Below are 25,694 nucleotides of genomic sequence, written 5' to 3'. Positions count from 1 at the left end.
ATTATCCGTAGCATCACTAGCTTGTCAAATCTGACGTAACTTGTAAGGACTGACTGATGTTTGACAGGCGACCGACGCTGCTTATGGATTGTTAATTGCTAATTTGTCGGTCGTGGTACGGTAGCAGGGATTTGTGCAGATAAATTCACGAAACTTGACCAAAAGAGGAAGGCTTTTTAGGTCCATTTGAACGTACGGTTATACAGGACGACTCTATTGCCATATTTCGAAAGCCACACGTGATAATACAAATATCTGCCCCGGCCGAGAATCGACTCCGGGACTGTTGACACAACAATCAGAGTTATTAACCACTGCGCCATCCGGACGTATTTTAATGTAATTTTGGATTCTTTTTGACACTTACTAATTACCTACTTGCATAGACGTTAATATAAATTATTTTGGAAACTATTTTTACAAAAGTAATTAATATTTTTTATTGATAAATGCGACCGATTACTTCGGGATCAAGCGTAAAGCGTAACTATTTGAACTTTTGCCATTTGCGATTAATCTTTACATTTAGTTTGATAAATGATTATGTTTAGCCTTGCTCACTAAACAGGTGTTGATATACAAAATATAGCAACTAAATTATAAGATCACGAACTTGTTAAACTAAAAGAGGATTTATTCAAAATGGTGACTGATTGATGGGAGGTACGGTTGGCAATGAAAGTCACAAGTAACTTACAAGTTAGACATTTCATAAATTATGGATAAGTAGATATTTTAATTGATTTTATTTATAATGCTTTTGACAAGAGGTATTCTGGCTACTTATATTATAAATTAGGATTACAATTTTAAAAAACGTAGGCAATTTCGATAATAATCTGTTAAGTGCACTGATTTTTTATACATACTGGATATCTGGAAAGAAAGGGCAAGCGTACATTTTCAGATATAGTTGGTTATTCCCATGGCAGTTCGCGAGCAAAAGTTCTTTGGGAATTATTAAAAACATCTTAATAGTGTTCTTATATGGTTTGTCGGCAACTGTACCCAACCTACGTCTTACTTACCTATTTATTTTTACACTCTGTACTGGAGTGCACACGCACAAACAAACCTACATACATCAGAAAGCATTCATAATTGCTATGTAGGCCAAGTGCAACAGCCCATACTCACATACGACGAGGCCTAAAGGTGACTATACAATACAGGTTTTGTATGAAAAAAACGTGTCCTTATAAGAAATCCTGTGGAGGTCAAAAACACAGTTTATTGTAAACACGCCCTCAGGCGGAGTTCGAAGTTTGTTTTCGGTCAAGTGTGATAGGATATGCTGTTTAATGGTCGATTATTTAATAGTTTTTGACAATAGATATCCATAATTTTTTTGAATATTATGCCGGTGGTCCTAGGTTGTATTCCTGGGCAGGATAGTTTAATTTAAACGCGGTTGGTCTTGCATGTGCCTGGTACCTAGGTCTGAATGATTCTATAAAAAAATACTGATTAGATACGTTATATAGCATAGAATAACAAGTACAGTGGTACTAGTCTTTATTCTATGGTTATAGGTATAATTGCAAAAATTTCGGTGCTCAGCAACTGAAATGGTGGTCCTTGGGCAAACGCATCTCTTGAATCGATAAAGCCTGTCTTTTATCGGTTATTCCGACTCGCGAATGACCGATCCTCTCATGGCTCTCATATTGGGATAGCACCGAAGCTTAAGCACTAATGCACTTGTACACCACGAACAACCATAGACTATTCTATTTTCTAGGGAGCAGCAAATACATAGTACAGGGTGTTGAAACGGGAGGCATAATAACAATATTTTGTGAAAATATGCGAAAAGAAACTAAGTACCTCCCACAGTAAAAAGACTAAGAAGCGATGAACGACAAAGTTCCTATGGACTAGCAATTATTAATTAATTTACTTAAAATTAAAAGTTATGCAAAACGATCTATAGGTACTCAGTCCTCACTCCTTTTAGGATATTGGAAAATCTTCTTACTTTAAAGATTAAAGAAGCAGAGAGAGAGAATAACTACAAACTTACTAGGTATGCTCCTTGGCTTAAACCCACTTCCGTTCTAGCTCAATCTTTATTACTTATTTTAATTAAAAAAGTATCGTAAGCAATCGATGGCCTTATTTGCAGGCAATCAGGACCTTAACATTTTAAGGTTAACACACACATGCGGAGGTTAACAAGATTCGCCACTACATGTTTATTACATACTCCGTAAATGATAAATTAAATCATTTATTATTATAGTTTATTGTAGACTTTACATACTGTATCAATATCAACCCACGCAATACAGTAGTAATATTAGTAGTGATAGTAGGGTATAACCACTTTGTTGTACATAAAAACAACATAATAAACTTATAACTAAAACACAATAGCTTATCGCTAAGAACTTTCTCTTTCAGGCAACCTAACGATCTAGGAGAGACAATTAATTGAATATACCTACAATCAGTACGTTGAAAAAAATACTTATAGCTTACTAATATAAAATCTCAAAGGGAAGGCGATGGGAATCGTGCAACATCCAATTGACTCATCATCATAATCAGCCCATAGTCGTCTAATGCTGGACATAGGCCCCTCCCAAGTAGCGCCACTACACTCTGTCCTTGGCCTTCCTCATCCATCCATACACCCAGCCACTACCGTACCGCAGCCACTTGTCTAAGGCAATCGGTCCAGCGGGCCGGAGAGCGTCCCACGCTACGTTTGGCTGTTCGTGATCTCTCGAGAACTCCAATAGACGAATAAATTCAACGGAAGCTCAACTTCAAAGATATTCGAATTAATTTAGCATTTCACACTCACAAATCCTACAATACACAGTAAATCAGCAGTTTATAGGATGAACGAGCATTTTACGAAGTGATAATACCTAACTAGTTGGCGCACACTTAAAGTAATTTGTAAATTTTTCCTGTATAATATGTTTATTATTATGTATGTACTTATCTAAGTATGTTCTAAAAAATAAAAAATTTAGGGTCCCGTACCTCGAAAGTTAAAAAGGTTAGCCATCTGAACCAGAAATGTTAGGGGTAGATATCAAACGGAGATTTAAATCTCTCTATTATACCTCCGCAATCGAGATCCATAGTGCTTACTTTACACTGTACTTACTATAAAGTTTACAGCCTCGGAAGTCTGACTGGACTGCCATTAAATTAACACTGACCATTCAAAGTTGCATCGGAAACAGTGTAATATAAACAGTAATCTGGCAACAGTAACATAACCGCAGTTACGTCAATAGTAGATAGTTTTGGCGGTCAACAACCGTAGTGGCGGCCAATGATTTCGCATTGCACAACTTTCACTTTTACCGGCAGCTTGGAGACTAGTGGCGCCATCTGTTGTCGAGTAGCGATACTAATTGCGGAGTGTATTTAGAAAAAAAGATCCACTCAACGCCAACTGCGCGGCGGCGCTAGTTATTCTCAATTCAGCAAATTTTCGTTGCTATTTTTACTTGAATCTCGTTTTTAAATTCTTTATTAAGTCGGTAAACAACGGTATACAACCACCATTATTATTATTGGATAAAACTTAAATGGGCCACAGACAGACTCGTCAAACTCATAAACATCTCTTTTTGCACCGCGGCGACGGTGGAAAAATAAGGCACGAAATGGAAGCTTTTATTAGTACAGAGAAACTGAATAATAATTTCAGACATAGCTTGCATGTCAGGATGGCCGAGCGGTCTAAGGCGCTGCGTTCAGGTCGCAGTCCACTTCTGTGGGCGTGGGTTCGAATCCCACTTCTGACAAATACTTTTGCCTTTTTTAACATTTTCTAGTAGCCTTATTTTTGCTAGTGAAAATCGCCTTTATTTATGAAATACAACAGTACTAAAATTCAGAATTCATATTTTTGCAGTGATCCAACAATGCGCTCGTCCTCAAACTATCCAAAACCATATTTTTCAATATAGGTTTCAGTGTAATGGAACGTAAATACCTTTTATCAGTATATTATTATAGCAAAATCTACTCTATTTTAAAGGAAATAAAGTAATCTTTCGAAGACAATGTCAAAGCTCACATCTGTCACTTAATTAAAAAGTTAAACTTAACCAGTGTTGCCGTTAGCGTACATTTTACACATTTGACTTACTATTTGAGCCTCCCATGTGTCATGTGTAATCGGTCCATGCTATGTACCTTTTGAACTTAACATCCGATATCATGTGTAAGATCTTCGTTTATGGACTATTTTACGTACCTTTATTTTACCGTAAATGATGATAAGTTTTAGGGTATGTCGCATACGACCACGGCTTTCTTCTGAACATCACTATGAAGTATTTAAGTATTTCTTCTTTAATACTTTTTAGAGCGTGATTGTTAAGTAGACGGGTGATAGTTTTTAAACTTATTTTTAATAGTTTCCTTATGGTTTCGTCATGTCTGTCCGTCTGTCCTGGCTCGTTTTCTGTCGTTTCTGCATCGATTGCCACGAAAATTGGTGGAGAGATGTAGGTATACTGATGATCTAAAAATTGGTTCTTAAAGTTATCCATACAGCGAAAAGTTGAATCCAAAAAAAAACGACTCACCCCATTTTGTTAAAAGGTATCTTTATATACAAAAAAATGCTTTGAAACCATGTGGATCAAACCCGAGATATTATATTATTAATACAAAGTTAAAATAAGAGGGTCCTCCTCTTAACTTTTTAAATACTATTACTTATAATAATTCGGAAAAAATGTGCCGTATACCTCCAAGTAAGTACTTATAACGAAAACTATAGCGGACTCTGTATTATACATAGTTTTTTCATACAACTAGACCAACTTATGACGTGCAGTTGCAGTAACTAAATGGTAATGTAAGGATATGTTTTTGTGTCAAGCCGTCAGCCCATCTTCATTTTTTTTTTCAGATTGAGTATCTAATTCCACAATTACGATTTTGATTTTGTTGTGCGATTTCTCCACCAAGATACATTTTATTAAGTATAATGAGTATATAATAAAACTGTAGAGATTTACTTTATTATAACTTAAATCAATTATTCATTAAAGATAGGTACGTAGTACGTACCACGGCTAATCTACTACTTTGAAGGTTTTAGGAAATTGTATCACTTTCTAAAATGCGCTTGTTGATCACGTCGGGGTCACCAGAGTTGAGGTTCAGTGTGTGGGTTACTATGGGGTTGATGTTAAATGACCAATGCAGATTTCTTGAGGCCAAACTATTAAATCAGACGACTAGCGTCTGCGCATTGTTCGCTACTGGAAGTTACCAAAAAGCTTACATGTGTCGCTACACGCTTATTAAAGTAGGTGCGTTTTTAGGACTAAAATACAATATAGCACTTCTGCTGACGAGCAGGTGCGAAAGGGCTAAAAAAGCTAAATTGAGTGATTTCAGTAAAAAAATGCTCATGTACGGTTTTCAACGCTGGATATGTGCGCTTTGAGAACTCCGTTGCGGCAACACTGAACTTAACCTTCAAAAGTTTTTCAAGTTTCTATTGTTTAGGTTTTACTTTAGTTTTTAATTGATTCTTCTGAATTTCTTATCAAAATGACTGTAATAAAAGTTGTGGATGAAAACGAAGTAATTAGTAAATTAGCTTCTTACACTGAGAAGATTTCTAATGATGCCATCAGCAAAAGAGGAAAGTTTTTCATTGGACTATCAGGTAACAATTTAATTATTAACATTAGAGCGTAGAAATAGAGGTTTCCTTGTAAATATGTCAAGGCTACCTGGATAGAATCTATAATTTTCAGTTAAATCTTGAATTGTTCGCTGAATGTTAATTTATTTTAACTTGAAGATTATTAATTTAACCTTTGACTCTACGCATACTTAATTTTCCCATATAAATATTTAAAATAATTATGTCTAGTCTTCAACATCACCATCTCTACTTACCATTTCTAGGTGGTTCCGTAGTTAAGTTTCTGTGTGAGGGTCTGCCTACCCTGAACACAGACTGGTCCAAATGGGTGTTGGCGTTCTGTGATGAGCGTGTGGTGCCGGAGGACAGCGAAGACTCTACCTTCGGGACGTACAAGAGGAACCTGATACCTAAAACTAGCTTGAAAGAAGAACAGTTCATTACTATTAAACAAGGAGTTTCAGGTAGGAAATGAAAATTTTATGGTCATCTTAAGAGTCTTAAGACAGCACCACACTATAATGTGGACCGCAGTTTGGCATAGATATGGATTTACTAACTTTAGGCCATATTTAGCATGAGCTGGCCACACTGTCATGCATTGGTAGGTTCAGTAGAGATAATATTGAAAATTGACATGGTGATAATGAAAACAGGACCTCTTCCACTTTCTTAGATTTTTGTATCCTGTGCATCTAAATCACTCTAAATTATATTTGTTTAAAAACAAATTACTTTCTCAACAGCTGAAGAAGCAGCATCAGACTACACAAAAAAGCTAACCACAGCTTTCGGCAGCACCAACTATACCTTTGATCTGCTCCTCCTGGGCATGGGCCCCGACGGACACACCTGCTCGCTGTTTCCTGGACATCCACTACTCAACGAGATGAGTCTAAAGGTTGCCCCAATAACCGACTCTCCAAAACCCCCTCCGGAAAGGGTTACCTTAACGTATCCGGTTATAAACAGTGCAAGGAACTGTATTTTTGCTATAACTGGTGCTGGGAAGGCTGATATGGTTAAGGTAAATATTTGTTTAATTTATATTATAGAATAATATAGCTAGATAATGGATGGACGCTCACCATCAGAGCTGAGAATATTTTATATTTTGGCCCCAACACTGGATGTAGATATTATTTATTTATTGAACTCTTTATTGCACAAATATGTGTAAGTAGATCCACTATCCAACTCTGGTCCAACCTGTACATTAGCTTCCAGCAAAACCCAGCCTTCTTTTCCCAATCAGCTACTCAAACAACAATACTGTTACTTCCAGCGCATCCTCAAAGGCCAAGAAGACTTGCCGTCGACGCGAGTGAAGCCCGAAGGCTCTCTCTACTGGATCGTCGACAGCGCTGCGGCCGCGCATTTGTAGACCAAGCTATTGATAACTGATACTGACTGGGTTGCATGGCATCTTTAAGCCTCGTATTCACTAGGCGACAAATTGTCGCAGAACCTGTCTAGGCACATGTCGTCTACGTGTCGCCGCGACGTCGCGCTCTGTTCTGCGACGTCGCACGCGACTATACAGCGACATCTACGTGTCGCAGAACAGGTTCCGTGTTTTGGCTCGCGAGACAGAACTTCCTGCGACATCAGTCTAGCGCATAGAGTATATTTTTTTTACTAGGTCTAGCGACCGCTGTTGCAGAGTGTAGACGCGTGCGCGACTTCTAGCACGCAGCACTAACTGCCACGACTTCCTCGGGCGACATGTCGGCGGAGACTGCTGGTGTGGACAAGCAACATGTATCACGACATGTTACCAAAATGTTCTGAGAACACGCACCGTAGATGTTCTGTAACAGTCTCAGAACTTGTGCCCTAGTGAATTCGAGGCTTTATCGATGTAGATTTGCTCGTTTAATGCACGTTCGACCAATAACATTTGACCATAACGTTGCCGTGTTTTTCGCAGATCACAATGTGTCGTTTAACACCCCAGCTTATGACCGTTTTATCGTTTAATAGGTACTTGGTTTGGACTGTATGATATGATGTTTATAATAATTAAATTATGATAATAATAGAAAAGAGTGCATAGTTTATGTCTCAGACATTCCTGTTGCATTTAATGATTTACAAAATGTTACTGTTTTTTATTTCAATAAAATATAGTTTTGCAAGTTAATCTTGACATGTTATTTAAATCTTGGCCACAAACTCTTAAAACTATTAAATGAGCCTAGAGTAGATGTGAACAAAGAAGGAATCAAAAATGGCCAAACGGACTATGTTTGACATTTCAGCCGTTAATATCTTATGCCTCTCTTCAACTTATGTTCTATGTATATGCCTTTAAGTGCGAGAGAGAGGTCCGATGATTTGCACAAAGAATGCTACACAAGCGCAATAAAGGGTGTGCAAGTAGGGTGTTAATTTCCGCCATTTCTGATCAGTTTCTTTATTCGCGCAGCCCATGTTATAGCTAAAGCAAATGAAACCATGTAGCAAGTTCGAATATGTGTAATTCCCTCATACTTTCAAACGCCAGACCTGAATCTGCCACAACGTTCATCATTCACATAAAAAAGACCTCGCTATTTAATGTTTACTGTTACATTTAACCGTTTATCGACCTATTACAATTTTTTAATATTTTAATAATTAATTATGTAATTACAAAAGAGTCTGTCAACTAAATACAGAGAGAGTCTCGGCGAGCACAGCGCACCGCTCACTAACATACATATACATATTATATAAAAAGATATACCACTAATTTTAAACAATTTGTAACCTAGGCTGCTTAGGACTTATATGCAAAACTGAGATACGGGGGCGCCCAAATCGTTACGTTTCTACTAAAAACAAAACGAAACGGTTGTAACTAAAATAATATATTGCAATTACACTATTCTAATCTCGACGATTTTATTATCAAACGATTTGACTGCCCGGCACTAGGAATTTGCCTGCCTTAAAAAATAATAAAGGATTTTATCGTTTCTTTTTTAATTTACACAAATTATAAGGTACACGCTTGTGTTTAAATCTATAATGTGTTTATATAATGTAGATTACAGAGATGCGTATAACCCGGCCGAGTGAGGGTGGTGGCTGGTTGTGTCGACATCTCTATCCGGCCGGGTTGGCCAATCTTCTGTTGAAAATTGACTGCGGTTGAGAGGGCGTGTCGCCACGAAATCTATTTACATGTGTCTTTGTCTTTAGGACAGTTTGTTGAGTTCCTGCGGACAAACAAAAAGGGGTATAAAACATCAAAATAATTTCATAAAAGAATGACGAATGGTGTCTCTAGAGGCATCCCGCACATCGTGAAGTATGATAAGAGAGCAGTCGTAAGTTGCATGAAACCGCACCATTTTGACACATTTCACACACGTCTCTAAGGAGACCTAAGTGTCTTCCATAAAAAATAAACTGACTCACTTCTATCCGCCCTAGTTGGGCGACCAGTAGCAGTTTTAGCACTGCCCGAGTCACTAATGAACGGAAGGTATGAAAGCAGTCTTGTTAAATGAAATGCATAAAAATTTGGTGCGATTTGACACATTTCACACTCGTCCCCAGACACCTAAAAATAACGAGTAAACCAACCTCTATCACACTCTAGTTAGGCGGTCACTAGGGCTGCGACTTCGCAGACATAGCGATCGTCTGAGACACTAATGAACGAATGATTAGTATCATTCGTGCAGTCGTAAGTTGTATAAAACCGCTTCGTTTTGACACATTTCACACGCGTCTAATACGAGACCTAAATACGTTTTCTACAAGAGATAACACGTACAGTTCGGTTCAAACAACTTAGTAGTTATGATGTTGGCAACGAATGCACTATTGTACTTTGCCAAACTACCAAACGGCCTATTCATTCTTGATTGACAGTTGGTTAATTTGATAACGCGTAATGTAATCGTAACTTCAGGCACTATCAAGTTATTTGGACCGAACCGTACAAATGATGGTAATCTCACCTCTAGCCCACATTAGTTGGGCGGCCAGTAGCTCTGCGAGTAGGCGGGCTTGGCGGCCGTCTTGCCCGCGCCCGCGCGCCCGCCCGCCGCGCCGCCCGCGCCTCCCGCAGTCGACTCCTGTAGGTTACGGGTTAACATGTTAGGGAGACAGTTGAGTATATAGTGATACAGAAGGTATGGATGTAAGGTAAGAAGTATAAAGTGATAAAGAGGAAGCTAGTACGGGGCGCATTTAAAACGTGACAAAAGTTCTCGCGACCAGAGGCTGCACGATGTGAGTGAGCGCGCAAAACTTATGTCACGTCTTAAATGTTACTAGCTCAGGTTGATTCGACTCCTGTAGGTTACATGTAAACTTGTTAGTGAGGCAGTTGGGACGGTAAGGGGACATGTGAGGAAGGCAGTTGAGACGGTAAAGTGATCAGTGGGTGTATGACGAATATTGTCGACTCAATTCATAGTTTAATTCGATAGCTATTAGTATGTCATCTTGTTCAGCGCCCCCGTCGGTAAAGTTAGAAACTAATAAAACGCATACAAAGTCCAGTGACTCACCTAAAGAATTACTGTTGACTAAAGTCGACAATATTCGTGATACGCACACAAGGTGTGAAGTGATGTAGAAAGCCGAAAGGTGTGACTCGGGAGGACATTCTAAATAACTTGTTTATATTTTTGGTTTGGTAAAAAGCCATCTGACCAATATATTTCCTATTTAGATGCTAATTTAAGTAGATAGTTGTTCAGAATTACTTCCCGTGGCACCGAAAATGGATTTGGCTTACTTTACCAGTTGTTAAAATGTTAGTTACAAGTTGTTAGGTTAGCACTAACATGCTAAGGTGCTTAGTAAAATAAAATGAAATATTTTTTGGCATGGACTTGAACATCTATGTGACAAGGATAAAAAACAATAATGAAAATGGCGGACGGACAACATGGAATTTAAAATCAGCTAATATTGCTTTCACTTATGTAACGGCCACCATTTTGATATTATTTCGTTATTTTAAAAACACTCTGTTTTTTATTCCCTTTTTGCAACTGATTAGTGGTTTGAGCAAAAGCATTGGATTGGATATGGAATAAAAATATCACTAGGTAGGATGCGTAAGTTGAGGCGGGTAAATCAAAAATTGTTATACTATTATAGCAGCCACCAAAAAAGAGAAGAGGGTATACTTTATATTATAAATTCAGAAAAAGGATTTATGAAATGAAGAGTATTGGAGGTATTTGAAAAATAAGAAGTTTGGTACATAAAGAAACCAAAATACTCTGCTCTTTTTGCCGACATAGAATTAGCAGTACATATTAAATAAATAAATACACCATCTAACGATAAGCATGCATGTTTAGATATGTAACTACTTATTAAACTAAATTAACGTAACATATATTATATAATAATAAACATAATTATATATAGATATATTTCAACTTACCCGCCTATTCTGACTACTGTTCACCCGGGCATCCATCTACAAATAAAAGCAAACTCTAAGATATATAGCAAACTGTATATAATCTATTGTACATGCATTTATTTGTAACCTATCAGTCTTTTATGATTTTTAATTCCTATTTAATTCTGTGTTAATGTTTTAGGTAATTGATATGTACATTTTTTATATATGTTACTGTAAAAGCCCGAACTACGGTAAATCCTAGGATTTACCAGTAAATCTTAGGATTTACCAACATGAGTTGGTAAATGTAAGGATTTGTGAAAATGGGTCATTTTTTTCGGGCTTTTACCATTAGAATTTAGTAAATGCTAGGTTTTACCACTGACACCTAGTAAAAGTTGGTTTTGGGAATAAAACAAAGATTAATTATTACCTATTCATTTAGTAATAGATTTAGTAATAGATGCGAATTATCATTGAATGCTGGATTATTGGAAAATAACTTTATTTTCACTCATTCACTGAACGATAATTTAAACACGGAAACCGGAAGTAAAATAATTTTCACGTTATTATTGTTGACGTCGAGTAAAGTAGATTGCAATAATAAATATTTCTTAAGTTCGGTTAGTTATAAGTTATCATCATCATCACGACTCATTACGTCCCCACTGCCGGGGCACGGGTCTTCGATCTAGTCCACCACGCTGGCCTAGTGCGGGTTGGTGGACCCCAACACAAGCAAGCTTGTGCTGAGCGAGTTGTCGGGTAAGTGGGCAACCCGACTGTCAGACGTTTTCAAGCCGCATGAAGACCTCTGACTAGGCTTACCGACTGCTGCCGAAGCAGCAACCGGGACCCACGGCTTAACGTGCCGTCCGAAGCACGAAAGTATCCAGAAAAGAACCACTTGAAATCGGTCACCCATCCAATGGCTGACCATGCTGGTTGTTGCTAAACCTCAGTGATCAGTTACGATCACTGAAGCCCGCTCGACTACGGACGCTTTGTTCGACTACGGAGGTTATAAGTTATAACCTGGCTTTTTCAACATTTACCGTGCCTTAATGTAAATCCTAAGATTTACCAAGTGAATAGTGGTAAAAGTGCGAATCGCAAAATCTTTCGGGCTTTTACCATTAAGAGTTGGTAAATCTTAGGTTTTACGCGTAAATCTTAGGATTTACCGTTATTCGGGCTTTTACAGTAACATATACATGTACAAAATTTACTTATATATGTGTACACTGTACAATCAATCCATAATATTCCTGTGTTTCAATAATATATAATATCTAGAAGTTTGCTTCAATTTAGTGAAAAGGCCAAAAAAAATATGGATCTATCATCATCTTGTCACAAGTGGTAAGATAATCCAATTTTTAAACGGTGCTTGATGCTCGTACTAAAAAAAACACATGCAATTTTGAAAACTCCACAGCCAATACATAACTTATTCAAGCGACTTTATGTAAATTATTTCTTACCATACAAAACCAAGGCTTAGATGTGATAAAAGTAGGATGAATAAAAGGTTTGTATATTAATGTTATTTATACGCGTCGGAAGGTAAAATCATGATGACTCACAATGTTTTCCTTCACCATAAAACACATGCAATTTAAATTTTATTTACCAAGTCGCTTGAATAAGTTTTTGTTATATTTTTATGCCAATCAAAGTACGCAAACACACTCGGTAATACTAATACTTATAAACTAACATGTTATGTATGTGTATTGTGTATATCTTGAGTCAATCGGGTATTGTTTGTAGAAATTGGGTGTATCTGTCTGAACTGTTGGTGCTAACAGGTTGTGTGTATCTGTCGCTCTCACCTATATCTCAATATAATCATTTCTCTTCCTTTGTATCGCTTACTTGCTACTAGGATAAGTGGTTCAAAAGACCCTTTTTCTCATTGACAAAGGAATAAAGAGAGGACATGGCATATCCACGAAAAAAATGCGCCTACCTAAACTTTGGTGTCAATTAAAATGGCGGCTTTTTTCTTGAAAAATGTAAACAAACAAATTGTTTGACAGCTGGAGTACCTTGTGTTTGGATGTCAATCAACATGGCGACCGGTCGCCATGTTGTAATTTTAGGCAAAGACAAAACTACTATTGTCCTTTTTTACGTAGGATAACACCAATAAGTTAAAAAGAGACGACGATATATTTTTAAGTACCGATTTTTATGCCAGGTCCTCTCTTTATTCCTTTGTCATTGCTTTTTCTACACTCTTTGTGTCAGTATAATTATGTGTTAGTGTAAAGTAAGACCAACCAGACGAGATAAAGAACGTAAACAAGCGGACCGTTATTGAGTTACAATGCTAAGAGATTATTTACTACGTGAGATAAAAATGTTTTGAACCCCTGAAATTTTGTTTACTTTATTTATCTCGTCTGGTTGGCCTTGTGGATGATGCGTGTCTGTACATTTATGGCAGTGTGTATCTGTGTGTCTGTCTCATCAGGCTGGCAGCACGGGGCGCGCGCACATCAAGACAACCCGTGCTAGGCTAGCTGGTGGTGCTAAAATGTTGCGTGTGTTTATGTATTGTATACTGCTGTCCGACACCCATATCACAGGCTCTGCCTAGCTTGGGGTCGGATGGCCGTGTGTGGGATGTCCCCACATATTATTACTATTATTACCTGGTGCGGGAGGTGGTGTTATGTACAGGTGGTGGGAGCCACCTTCTCGGATGCATGTGTATCTGTATGACAGTGTCTATGATGTATATGTGTGTGTCTATGATGTCTCTCTCTCTGTGTGTGTATGTGTGTGTGTGTGTGTCTATGATGTCTCTCTGTGTGTGTGTGTATGTGTGTGTGTGTGTGTCTATGATGTCTCTCTCTGTGTGTGTGTATGTGTGTGTGTGTGTGTCTATGATGTATCTGTGTGTGTCTATGATGTTTCTGTGTGTGTGTGTGTGTGTCTATGATGTATCTGTGTGTGTCTATGATGTTTCTGTGTGTGTGTGTGTGTGTGTCTATGATGTATATTTGTGTGTGTCTATGATGTATATTTGTGTGTGGCTATGATGTTTCTGTATGTACCTGTGTGTGTCTATCATGTTTCTGTGTTTATTACATTTTAGTATTATGGAGTCTCACTAACCTGATGCGGGTGGTGGTGGTGGTGGTGGTGCGGTATGTACAGATGGTGCGAGGCGCCGAACGGCGGCGGCGTGCCCGAGTGGAAGCCCGCCTTCTCGTAGCTCTGAAACATGAGTTTAATACACGTTTAATTCATCGGCTGATGCGACTGTTGTGTCTCGCTAAGGCTCAGCGCACACCAAGAGCAGAGCAGAGCAGAGCATATTGTGAAATCATTGAAAAATTAATCTTATGATAATTCCATACATTTCAAAATTGAATACACGTCCCAACTTGATGCTCGACCATGCTCGAGCTTTCTAGTAAATGTTCGAGTATGCGTTCTAAAGTTTGCTCGACCATGCGCGAGCATTTTGCAGTTCGGTGTGCGCTGACGCCAACTCGCTATGCAAAGATTATAGTTCTGTTGATTATTTGGCCATCAAGAGATAAGAACAAATTTGATTTTCATTTTCAATTTTAGATTAAAACTTAATTAGGATACAAAAGGCGGTCTTATATACTTAACTATGTAATAGCTACCATTTCCAGGCTACACTTGGATGCATGGACTTAAAGGAACAGAGAGTGTGCAGTTATGATACTAATTTGTCTAGTAGTAGACTTGAGGCTGCATGAGGAAGGTTTTAGTGTTGTGGGCACTCTTTGAAACCTATGTCCAGAAGACGACGTATCTTAGGACTATTATATAACCTGGAGCCTGAACGAATTTCCTGAAACCTCTGTCCACCTATGTAAATTCATGAACCTTCCAGCTCACTACCCGGTTTCAAACACCCTGTATAGTGGTTGTATACTCACATTGACCTTGTTGAGAGCGACGTGTGCCTTGGCGTACATGGCGGACGACAGGTCCGCGGCCGCCGCGCCGCCCGCCGCGCTCTGTTTGGCTGGCGCGTTGTAGGCGCCCGCTGGAATGAAGGAAAATGAATTAATTAGTCAATATTATTTATATTAATAAAGTGTCAGTATTATCTGTGCTCTTCTAAAGGTACTTATGCTGCGCTTCAGTAGACAAAAATTGTTCACCGCTTAATAGTTACGGCGTGTGAGCGTATAATCTATATCGGTGTTGCTGAGTAGTGCTAGTTTTACGCGCACTCTTCACAATTTGCAGTGTTATAGTCTATACTCACATACGGCGATTGAGCTAAACTGTCGAATAAAACCCATGGCATAATTACTTTCATTTAAAGTCATCGCGCTGTTTTGCGGTCCACACGTAGATTTTTACTCGACTTCGAGTAAAACTATCGAGTAATAACAATAGTGAGTACTGGCCATTACGCACGCCTAGTAACTGTCAAACAGTTTGCCTTGTGGAAACGCAGCGTGTACCCTTATTCGGCAATCATTAGGACTATTTAAAAATAATGTTTTATGACATATTTTTATGGCGGTCATTACGATGGCGTCTGTTTGTCCACAAACTGTTATTCTCACTCTCATATCTTACATTAAAGCTTCGGTCAACTTCTTAGGTCAATTTAACGAGTAGTCTAAATGAGGCTTTATTACACACCTGCTTTGTAAGTGTCCTGAGCGTCATACGGCGGTTGTTGCTGCGTGTACGTGGACACTTTCCCGGCTCCCGAGACCGCTCCGACGCCGCCGACACCACCCACTGACGAGCCGCCGCCGTACTGGGGAGGGAAATGGGAAATTATAGCTTGTATGTAAGTATACACATTGTGCTAGAATGTCCATCTACTACAGAAACGAGATTATCTATTCTTGGACCTAAAGAGACTATCTCGGCTAGTGCAACACCCAGGCTGGCTAATGGTGGGGAGGGAAATGGGAGATTATAGCCTGTCCGTAGGTATACATAAAGGGGATGTTTGTGTTTCATTTCTACAAAACATAGGTAATAATTATCATCACACAACCCATCACACGTCGTCACGGGTCTCCTTCCAATGAAGGAAGGGTTTAGGCCTAGTCGACCACGCGGTTCCAGTGTGGATAGGTGAGGACATTTTACATATTTGCACCAAATTAAAAAAATAAAACAGTATAAAGAGGCGGCTATACTGCTTATAGCATTTTATTTCTACCAGACTGTATAAAGCACGTTAAGGACACAAAGGTTCCATTCGACTGAGGTAAGTGCAAAAACTAACATTATTCAGGGAATAGAATATTTTTATAGGATAATAAAAGGAAAAGAAATTATATCTACTAGTAAAGAGAGGTAGACTTACCGGGTATACTCCATATTGGTATGTGGTAGGAGGGGGTTGGTAGAAGTACGCATAGCCTGGGGGTAACGCTGCCGGCACCTGAAACGATATTCATTATCACATGTTACATCTGCAAGATTGAGTGGCATTAGGCCAGCCATATATTATTATTTGGGGTTTTGTATAAAGACACACTTCTAAGCCTGAGGCCTGACAGGCAGGCTATGAGCTAAGCGTCCATCGAGTCACCAGTAAGTAATGATTTATTATTTATCCAAGCTACTCGCTAAGTGACTCGCTATGATCTAGGCGGGACCAATGAACGGCTTTCTATTGATGATGATGATGATGTCTTCCAAGCCGATACGGCTACGGCGACTGCTAATGGAGATTTAGGCTTCGTTGGTGTGCCCGGATGTGGCTTATGTAGCCTTTCTATTGACCGAGTGCGCGGCCGAGGATACTGTCTCGCCACTCTACTCGTTAGGTGTAATCGACCCATAAGCATGCCGCTTGTCTAGTCTCTACTTGAGGTTGCGGCGAGGCTTCCGATGGACTACTTACCTTACTCCCTTTACAATTAATGTCAATGTCCCTCACCTGTTGCGGCGACGCGGCGTCGGCCCTGCCGAAGCGCTCGCCGGCGCCCAGACCGAACGAGCCCTCGCGAGCTCCGCCCACTCCATAACCCACTTCGTAGTAACCACCCTGGAATAGAGAGAAAAATTTTGTGAAAATTGTGACTAAAATCAAACTAATTTCAATAAAATCATAAAGATAACCTTTTTCGAAGCTAGAGGCGTTGTTTGAGTATGTATATTAGATGTCCGATTTCAGACCTAGCTTACTTTCTGGACAGATGACCATGTTTATTTACCATATGGTGCGGCGTTTTAGTTACTTGCTGTCTGGACGTTGTTCATCTATGTTTTTGTGTAGGTATACAAATACATATTAGCTATTCGACACTCATAATGTTTGTTAATAGCTGGAGCTCCAAGGTATTTAGCGCATCATCGGAGGCTCGATGGATCATTTAGTGTAGACTTGGCTATTTACCTACGTTATCATCATCATCATCAGCCTATGTCAACCCACTGCAGGGTATAGGCCTCCTCCATGTTATGCCAAGTCCCACGGTCCTGTGCTACACTCATCCAGTTTGGTCCAGTCACTCTCCTAATGTCATCGGACCAACGTGTCGGCGGTCTACCGACTATAATTATATAGGTTTAATTACCATGTGGTGCGGCATGGTCCGCATGGTGTTGTTGTACAGTGGGGACGCGGCGGCGGCAGTAGGGTGCAGTTTCATCAGTGTACATACCATGTGGTGCGGCATGGTCCGCATGCACTGCTCGTCGTAGCTGTAGCTGCCCTGCTGCACGGTGTTGTTGTACAGTGGGGACGCGGCGGCGGCAGTAGGGTGCAGTTTCATCAGTGTACATACCATGTGGTGCGGCATGGTCCGCATGCACTGCTCGTCGTAGCTGTAGCTGCCCTGCTGCACGGTGTTGTTGTACAGTGGGGACGCGGCGGCGGCAGTAGGGTGCAGTTTCATCAGTGTACATACCATGTGGTGCGGCATGGTCCGCATGCACTGCTCGTCGTAGCTGTAGCTGCCCTGCTGCACGGTGTTGTTGTACAGTGGGGACGCGGCGGCGGCAGTAGGGTGCAGTTTCATCAGTGTACATACCATGTGGTGCGGCATGGTCCGCATGCACTGCTCGTCGTAGCTGTAGCTGCCCTGCTGCACGGTGTTGTTGTACAGTGGGGACGCGGCGGCGGCAGTAGGGTGCAGTTTCATCAGTGTACATACCATGTGGTGCGGCATGGTCCGCATGCACTGCTCGTCGTAGCTGTAGCTGCCCTGCTGCACGGTGTTGTTGTACAGTGGGGACGCGGCGGCGGCAGTAGGGTGCAGTTTCATCAGTGTACATACCATGTGGTGCGGCATGGTCCGCATGCACTGCTCGTCGTAGCTGTAGCTGCCCTGCTGCACGGTGTTGTTGTACAGTGGGGACGCGGTGGCGGCGACCGCGTACGCGTTGGTGGCTGCGCTGCCGGCTGACGATACTGGGGGATAGAAAGAGTTCTAGTAGAAATAACACTCACAGCTTGTACTAATGTACTGAAAGTAGTAAGCCGAAAGGGGCTGACTCAACAAGGTTGAAAAAGAGTCAAAGGTAACCTAAAAGTAGAAAATCTCTACAATCATTTATTACACTCTTAAACGATTTATGGGCCACCGTTTAAAAGTTTTAAGTGTATAATAACCTCGACTGAGTGCCCATCAACGCGCAGTGGACGGGTATGGTCCAAGCATAGGAACGGAGTTTAGACCATGGCAATATGCACAAACGTTCCATTCAACAAAGCCAGATGCAGACGGTCATTGTACATGACGAAAAACTCAGTTTCGGAGCGCTGCCGCACGAGCTACGACTCTATCTTGTTGGATTAAAAGTGCCGATTGCACGATAGGTAGCTCTCGTTCGTTCATTTTTGTCAATATTAGGCTTAGTTCATATGGCCGCACGGTACAAGATTAATATAAACGGTCATTATCCGGTACCGGTACCGCGCGGCCATATGAACTAAACCTAAAACCTCCAGGTACTTAAACCCCAATAGATGATAGAATAGAATAGGATTAAGATAAGTTGCTTACTCGTGGTGGTGGTGACTTTAGCCGCGGCTGAGGACTGCGTGGTGGTGCTCGTCAGGCTGTTGCTCGACGCCACTGAACTGTCGTACTGAAACAGATACATTTATACAATTAGTACATATGAATTGACGACCGAATGGCGTAGTGGTTAGTGACCCTGACTACTGAGCCGATTGTCCCGGGTTCGATTCCCGGCTGCGGCAGATATTTGTTCAAACACAGATATTTGTTCTCGGGTCTTGGATGTGCCCAAAAATGGCAATATGCCCGCCCCCTATTACATTGGGACTAACATAACACTCTGGCGAAAAGTGGGTGCAGCAATGCACCTCTGCCTACCCCGCAAGGGAGTACATTAGTACAAGGCGTGAGTGCGTGTGTGTGTACATATGAAATTGGTAGAGACCCGTGCCCCAGCAGAGGAGACGTGATGGGTCGTGATGATGATAAAATTACATATAACGTCACTTGTTAGCCTCTAAGGTTCTCTAGCAACTCAATTTTACATTTGGAGCAATGAAGGCTGAAAGGTTGCGGTTGTTTGTGAATTCAGTTTCGTGATCTGTTTGGTTATCGGGACAGTTATAGCTTGCTACGCAAAACAATCTTTGTCTGCCGCTAACGGTGTTTTTAATATGGTGCGGATTAAGTATGCGGGATCGCATGCCATTGTACTAAAACTGTATCATTTTATTTGACAAATAAAATATTTGTATTGTATTGTCCCGCGTCCCGCATGCGTGTTTGTCGCATTCCCGCGTGCGTGAGTAAATCCGCACGCTATTAAAAACGCCCTATATTCAAGTTTAGTCGGCATTTGATGCTCAGTTTCGGCAGAAAGTTTTTGCCTTGTTTACCACATTGTTCATCAAAGACAACACAATAGCATACCGACAGAACCGCTCCTCCGTAGACATTCACTGACGATGTCGTCTGTTGCTGTTGTTTATCACAGAGCATAGCATAGACTACCTGTGTCAGTGTGGCGTGCGTGTCCTTGTGTGCCTCTGGCACATAAATAAACGTTTTTATTGTATACTAGATTTCCCGCGAGCTTAGCTTCGCCTTAAAATGTTTTCCCATGGGAATTCCGCGATAAAAAGTAGCTAATGTTCTATCTCAGGGTCCAGACCATCTGTATGCCAAATTTCATTCAAATCCGTTCAGTAGTTTTGGCTTGAAAGAGTAGCAGACAGACAGACCGAGTTACTTTCGCATGTATAATATTTGTTAGGATTGTTTCTGTACCTGTGTCTGTGTGGTGTGTGTTTATATGTGACACACCATCTCATTCGCACATTGCTTATCATAGACAACACAATAGCATACCTGTGTCTGTGTGGTGTGCGTGTCCTTGTGCGGCGGCGGCTGGTAGGAATACGCCGCGTGCGTGTATAGAGCTGCTCCTCCGTAGACATTCGCTGGCGACGTCGTCTGTTGTTGCTGCTGCTGTTGTTGCTGCTGTTGTTGTTGTTGCTGGGAAGGAAAATAGATTAATTTAGAAATAATAATTTAGAAGATTCGTTATAAATTAAGTTATTACGATATGGTGAGAAGGATGCGTCCGTAGTCGAGCTAGCTTCGAGGTTAAGCAACACATGGCAATGGGTGACCGATCTTGGCAGAAATCAGCGTCCAGACAACAAGTCTGGATGCTTCCGTGCTTCGGACGGCACGTTAAGCCGTGGGTCTCGGTTGCTGCTTCGGCAGCAGTCGTTAAGCCTAGTCCTCAGAGGCCTTCGGGCAGCTTGAAAATATATGACAGTCGGGTTGCCCACTATGTTCTCAGCACATTTATATCAACTCCGAAAAGGAACGACACCGTATCAACTCGAGCTATTCAGTATTATTTGTATGAAACTCCGTACTCCAACGCACACTAATGAATGGGATTCGTAACGTAATCGGTTCGCATCGGGACAAGCTCGCAAAGTCTGCGCTTGCCGCTATCCGTAGCCGCGCTTACATCACCACTATAAGAAGTTAATAATAATTATATTACCTGATAACTGTTGATCATGGTCTGTTGCGGGAGCGTGACGCTGGACGGGTAGGCGGCGCCCATGGCCGCCGGGTTGCTCAGCGACGTGCCCACCGTCGATGTCACCTGCTGGGTAGGCGGATAGTAAATACATTACCTGATAACTGTTGATCATGGTCTGTTGCGGGAGCGTGACGCTGGACGGGTAGGCGGCGCCCATGGCCGCCGGGTTGCTCAGCGACGTGCCCACTGTCGAGTTCACCTGCTGGGTAGGCGGGTAGGGAATTAGATAGAGCAGTAATTAGTTCATTCTAGGATAGGAAGGGAATCATGGTAACTGATAACCTGAAATAAGAACTGTTTTGACCACTCGCATCCCGGTGACCCATTGGTAAACCAGAAACAATAGATTTTGTTTTCCCCTGATTTCCCGGGATGTGACTGGTTCAGAGGGGTGCTGTAAGTTTTATGATGATCTTTGTTACATATTACAGTGTATAACTCGCCGAGTGTTTATTCGACTTATTTTTGACAAGTCGAGCTAAACAGTGGCACAGTCGATAAATGATTTTCTCTCAATACTTTTACTCTTATGCTTTTGATTTCATAGAATTTTTTGTGGATACTTTGTGTGAGTATCGGGTGCACCGTCGGATGTAAGTAAATGTAAAGTATAGCGCATAAGTCACTCGGGTTCAGAAGACACATTGCATACTCATTTATTTATTTATCCTATGGCTTTACTGGTTACATAAAATAGTATTAACTCATGGGTTTTGGTGTTGAGATGGTAATATTGTATTATGTATTTACCTGCGTAGCATAAACATTGGGCGGGTAGACGGCGGCGGGCGGCGCGTGAACCGCGGCATACACGTTCTGTTGTCCCACCGTCTGTCGACAACAACACATGTTTTTATTAAACTCGAGTAAATGTTGGAAATTACATCAAGAGGAAGAAGACAGAAGAGACTTATCCGAACGGAGAGTAGTTTGTAAAAATTGACGTTCATCAGAAAATTTTATATTTGTACGATGAATAAAAATATTTGACTTTGAAGAGAAAGCTATTTATTTATTTATTTATTTATTAGTATTAGGGAAACAGACAGTATCATAATACAATAAATTAAAGTTCTTAATTAATACATAGACCAGTAAAGTTTCCACTATTAGATAGAACTTAAACTAAGGCAATAAGTTAATTATTAAAAAAAAAAATATTAACAAAGTTGTAAATACAAGTACTTTTTACCAAAACAGAAACTAAATTACATCTAAAATTAATTTCTTAAATTTAGTATAATTTGTTTTTTGTAAATATTAAAACTGAAATGAAGTGGATCTAAATGGTTAAACTTATTATTATAATTCTTACAAGCTCTATATAAAAATGAATTTGCAGCGTAATTAGTTTTGACTGCGGGCAAACTAAAGAAGAGTTTACTTCTAGAATTAACGCGAGGGCAACGGTAACATATATTATTTAAAAGATATGATGAATCAATTTCATTATTAAGTAATTTATAAAGAAACAACTGATCTCTCATATTGCGTCTATCGGACAGGCTATCAATTTTATTTGTATTAATATTATTAAACCTAAAATTAATATGCTTCAAAAATTTATTTTGAATTCTTTCCAAAGTGTTTATATAAATATCGTATTGTGGATTCCATACAGTGGACCCATATTCAAGAACCGAGCGGACAAAGGAGTTGTATAGTTTTATCAAAGTAGAGGATTGTTTAAAGTCTCTACCAACTCTCAAGATGAAACCAAGCATTCTATAAGCTTTACCTGATACTGTCTCAATGTGTTTATTAAAAACAAGTTTATGATCTAAATAAACACCCAGATCTTTGACCTCCGTCACTCTAACCAAAGGTTCATCTTGCAATTTGTAGTTGAATAATATAGGTTTTTTTTTTCTAGTAAAAGATATAATATTACATTTTTTAGCATTCAATTTCAAAAGATTATTACTACAATAGGAACATAATGCATTAAGATCATCCTGAAATTTTTTGCAATCGATTTCACTATCAATAATTTTAAATATTTTGTTATCATCGGCATATAGCAGAAAGTTCGAATGTTGGAAAATTTTAAATATGTCATTAATAAACACATTAAACAAAAGAGGGCCAAGATGCGAACCCTGTGGGACGCCAGAAGTTACTGGTACAAACGAGGAACAATAACCTTTAATAGTGACAGCCTGGCTTCTATCACTTAAATAAGACCGAACCCATCTAAGAAAGACACCATGAACACCAATTGAGTAAAGCTTCTGTATAAGTAAGACGTGTGAAATTTTGTCAAAGGCTTTTGAATAATCAGTGTATACAACGTCCACTTGATATCCATTAGCCATGGCATTGGAAACTACATCAACAAAATGACAAAGATTGGTTTCAGTCGATTTCTTGTTAACAAAGCCATGCTGTTGTTCAATTATTAAAGGACGAATAATGGGAAAAATTATGTCATATACCATCTTTTCAAATAGTTTAGCAACTATACACAATTTATTTATGGGACGGTAATTTTCTATATTGTGAGTATCTCCACTTTTATATACAGGTACCACAAATGTTTTTTTCCATTTTATAGGCATATGGCCGGATTTCAGGGATAGATTAAATAAAATATATAACGGCAACGCAATTGTTTTACAACATTTTTTTAGAAAAACCGGTGGAATACCATCTGGACCCGAACCTTTATTGATATCTAAGTTATTTAAGTATTTGCTTACACAATGTAGTGATAGTGAAACGGAGGACAAATTCACCGCATTCAATGAATTAACACGACAAGTATCATCAAATACAGAGTCATTTTCGAATACCGACTGAAAATAACTGTTGAACATGTCGCTTATATCCTGTCCATTACAAGAAGAATGGCTATTAAAATGCATAGAATCAGGTAAACTATTGCTGTTTTTTTTAGATTTAACAAAGTTCCAGAAGTATTTACAACATGAATTAATATTATATTCTGCATGATTAATATATTGATTGTAACAATGTAACTCGGCTTTTTTCTGTCTGTCTCTAAGTAATTTAAAAGTATCATAATCGGATATTCTACCATATCGTTTCCATTTCTTATGGAATTTAAGTTTTTCATGAATTATTTTAATTAATGACTTACTGTACCAAATGGGATATCGATTTTGAGTCCTTATCATTTTAGAGGGGACATGCGATAGAATAATATTGTTTATTTCGTTATAGAATAAGTCTACAGCTTCATTAATATCATCACTAGTTAGAATCTCGGACCACTTAACTGCTGAGATTGCTTCATTTATTAATTGATAATTAGCATTTTGAAATAATTTTATTATGCGGGGAGCGTGTTTTAGTATATTAATGCTTAAATTCATACTAATGTTAAGTGCTGGGTGGTGTTTATCCTCCTTAATTAATGGCATTGAACAACGGGATACACTACACATCATGTTACTAATTATTAAGTCCAATCTTCTACCATTGACATTATCAATGTTATTGTATTGTTTTAGATCATTAAATGCCAAGAAACTTCCTAATGCATCTATTACTTTATTACTGTCAATATTTTCAATAATTACAGAACTATCATAAGTTGGATCAGACCATTTTGCCATAGGTATATTAAAATCACCCATGACAGTAAAGTAATCGTTCGGGTTATCAAGAATAAACTGTGAAACTCTATCAAAAAAATTACATAGAGAGTCAAATTGCAAGGGGCACTCGGGAAAGTATCCACAAAAAATATGTAATTTTCTTGTGTTAACAGGAGGGTTCAATGCTATTGAGACTATTATGGCATCAGCCGCTTCAGCCTCAAACACTATGCGAGTAGAAGAAATTATTGTATAATTACTATTTACGGCTATAAGAACACCCCCACCCAAAGTGTCACCACGTACTGCGTAGTTGCGATCGGCCCTATAAACATTAAACCTAGAGTCAAACAGTTCATTATTTGATATACCATCCAAAAGCCATGTTTCAGTTAAACATACAGCATGTGCATCCGTATTAATTAAGTTTCTATAAAAAATATTAGTCTTAGTCCTAAGTCCTCTTACATTCTGGTAATATAGTAAAAACGTATTATCCACTAGTTATTTGACAATGGTCCACATATAATAATACGATTAATTTTGAATTACAAAATAATTTAAATGTTTTCTTATTATCCGCTGAGAGATCAAAATGTTTCAACTTTATGTAAATTTGATTATTTTTAATTACCGGTGCCCAATATAAAAGGTTATTACTAATCAAATCAAAGAAAATGAGTATATTAACCTTAGCCAATTCTTCTACTTGATCTTGTTTAAATCAACTTCACTATTAATTACGATAACAGGACTCGTGTCAGAAAAACGGACGCGAATGGAGCAGTTCTTTACATAAATGTACTTATAATTCAACTCTCTCGCGCGTTTTTTGGCCATATAGAGAAGGGACTTATTGGATTTAGTCAGGTGATCATTAAAGAATATCAGACCACTGTTACCTGTGTAACCTATGTCAGATCCCTTTAGTCCCTTTAACTTCTTTAATTTGGCCAAGAAGTCGTCCTTTTTGTAGCGGGCCAAGAGGCGCAGAACAATTGGCTTAGGTTTTTTATTATCCTTGTCGGAAGAAGCTACACGAGTAACAAAATCAACATCTCTATTAATATCAAGTGGAAAGTCCACACGATTAGCCAAGTCCTGAACCACA

At 39.3% G+C, this 25,694-nt stretch overlaps 2 protein-coding genes and 1 non-coding gene across 3 annotated transcripts in view; 2 read left to right on the top strand and 1 right to left on the bottom strand.

Annotated features, from left to right (window-relative positions):
• Positions 1-3,686: 3,686 nt before the first annotated feature.
• Trnal-cag lies at positions 3,687-3,770 on the top strand. The gene has a single exon. It is a non-coding gene; the product is annotated as a tRNA-Leu (tRNA).
• Positions 3,771-5,459: 1,689 nt separating this feature from the next.
• On the top strand, positions 5,460-7,041 carry LOC105393211 (6-phosphogluconolactonase). The gene is made up of 4 exons (XM_038110913.2): positions 5,460-5,656; positions 5,902-6,102; positions 6,385-6,665; positions 6,924-7,041. The coding sequence occupies exons 1-4, from the start codon at positions 5,539-5,541 to the stop codon at positions 7,020-7,022; spliced, it is 699 nt and encodes a 232-aa protein (XP_037966841.2). The 5' UTR covers positions 5,460-5,538; the 3' UTR covers positions 7,023-7,041.
• Positions 7,042-8,101: 1,060 nt separating this feature from the next.
• LOC105393712 (protein lingerer) overlaps positions 8,102-25,694 on the bottom strand; it is a 31,522-nt gene continuing 13,929 nt past the window's right edge. Inside the window, 15 exon segments of the mRNA XM_048631159.1 lie at positions 8,102-8,841; positions 9,592-9,708; positions 11,037-11,072; positions 14,130-14,231; positions 14,930-15,039; positions 15,651-15,771; positions 16,333-16,410; positions 16,912-17,019; positions 17,639-18,181; positions 18,305-18,387; positions 18,983-19,067; positions 20,309-20,458; positions 20,982-21,097; positions 21,099-21,225; positions 21,774-21,854. Coding sequence (XP_048487116.1) covers positions 9,604-9,708; positions 11,037-11,072; positions 14,130-14,231; positions 14,930-15,039; positions 15,651-15,771; positions 16,333-16,410; positions 16,912-17,019; positions 17,639-18,181; positions 18,305-18,387; positions 18,983-19,067; positions 20,309-20,458; positions 20,982-21,097; positions 21,099-21,225; positions 21,774-21,854 — 1,845 coding nt within the window. The 3' untranslated portion in view covers positions 8,102-8,841; positions 9,592-9,603.

The sequence above is a fragment of the Plutella xylostella genome, chromosome 28 (genome assembly GCF_932276165.1).
Source record: "Plutella xylostella chromosome 28, ilPluXylo3.1, whole genome shotgun sequence".
Taxonomy (NCBI): Eukaryota; Metazoa; Arthropoda; class Insecta; order Lepidoptera; family Plutellidae; genus Plutella; species Plutella xylostella.
This window is presented reverse-complemented; position numbering and strand designations above follow the sequence as displayed.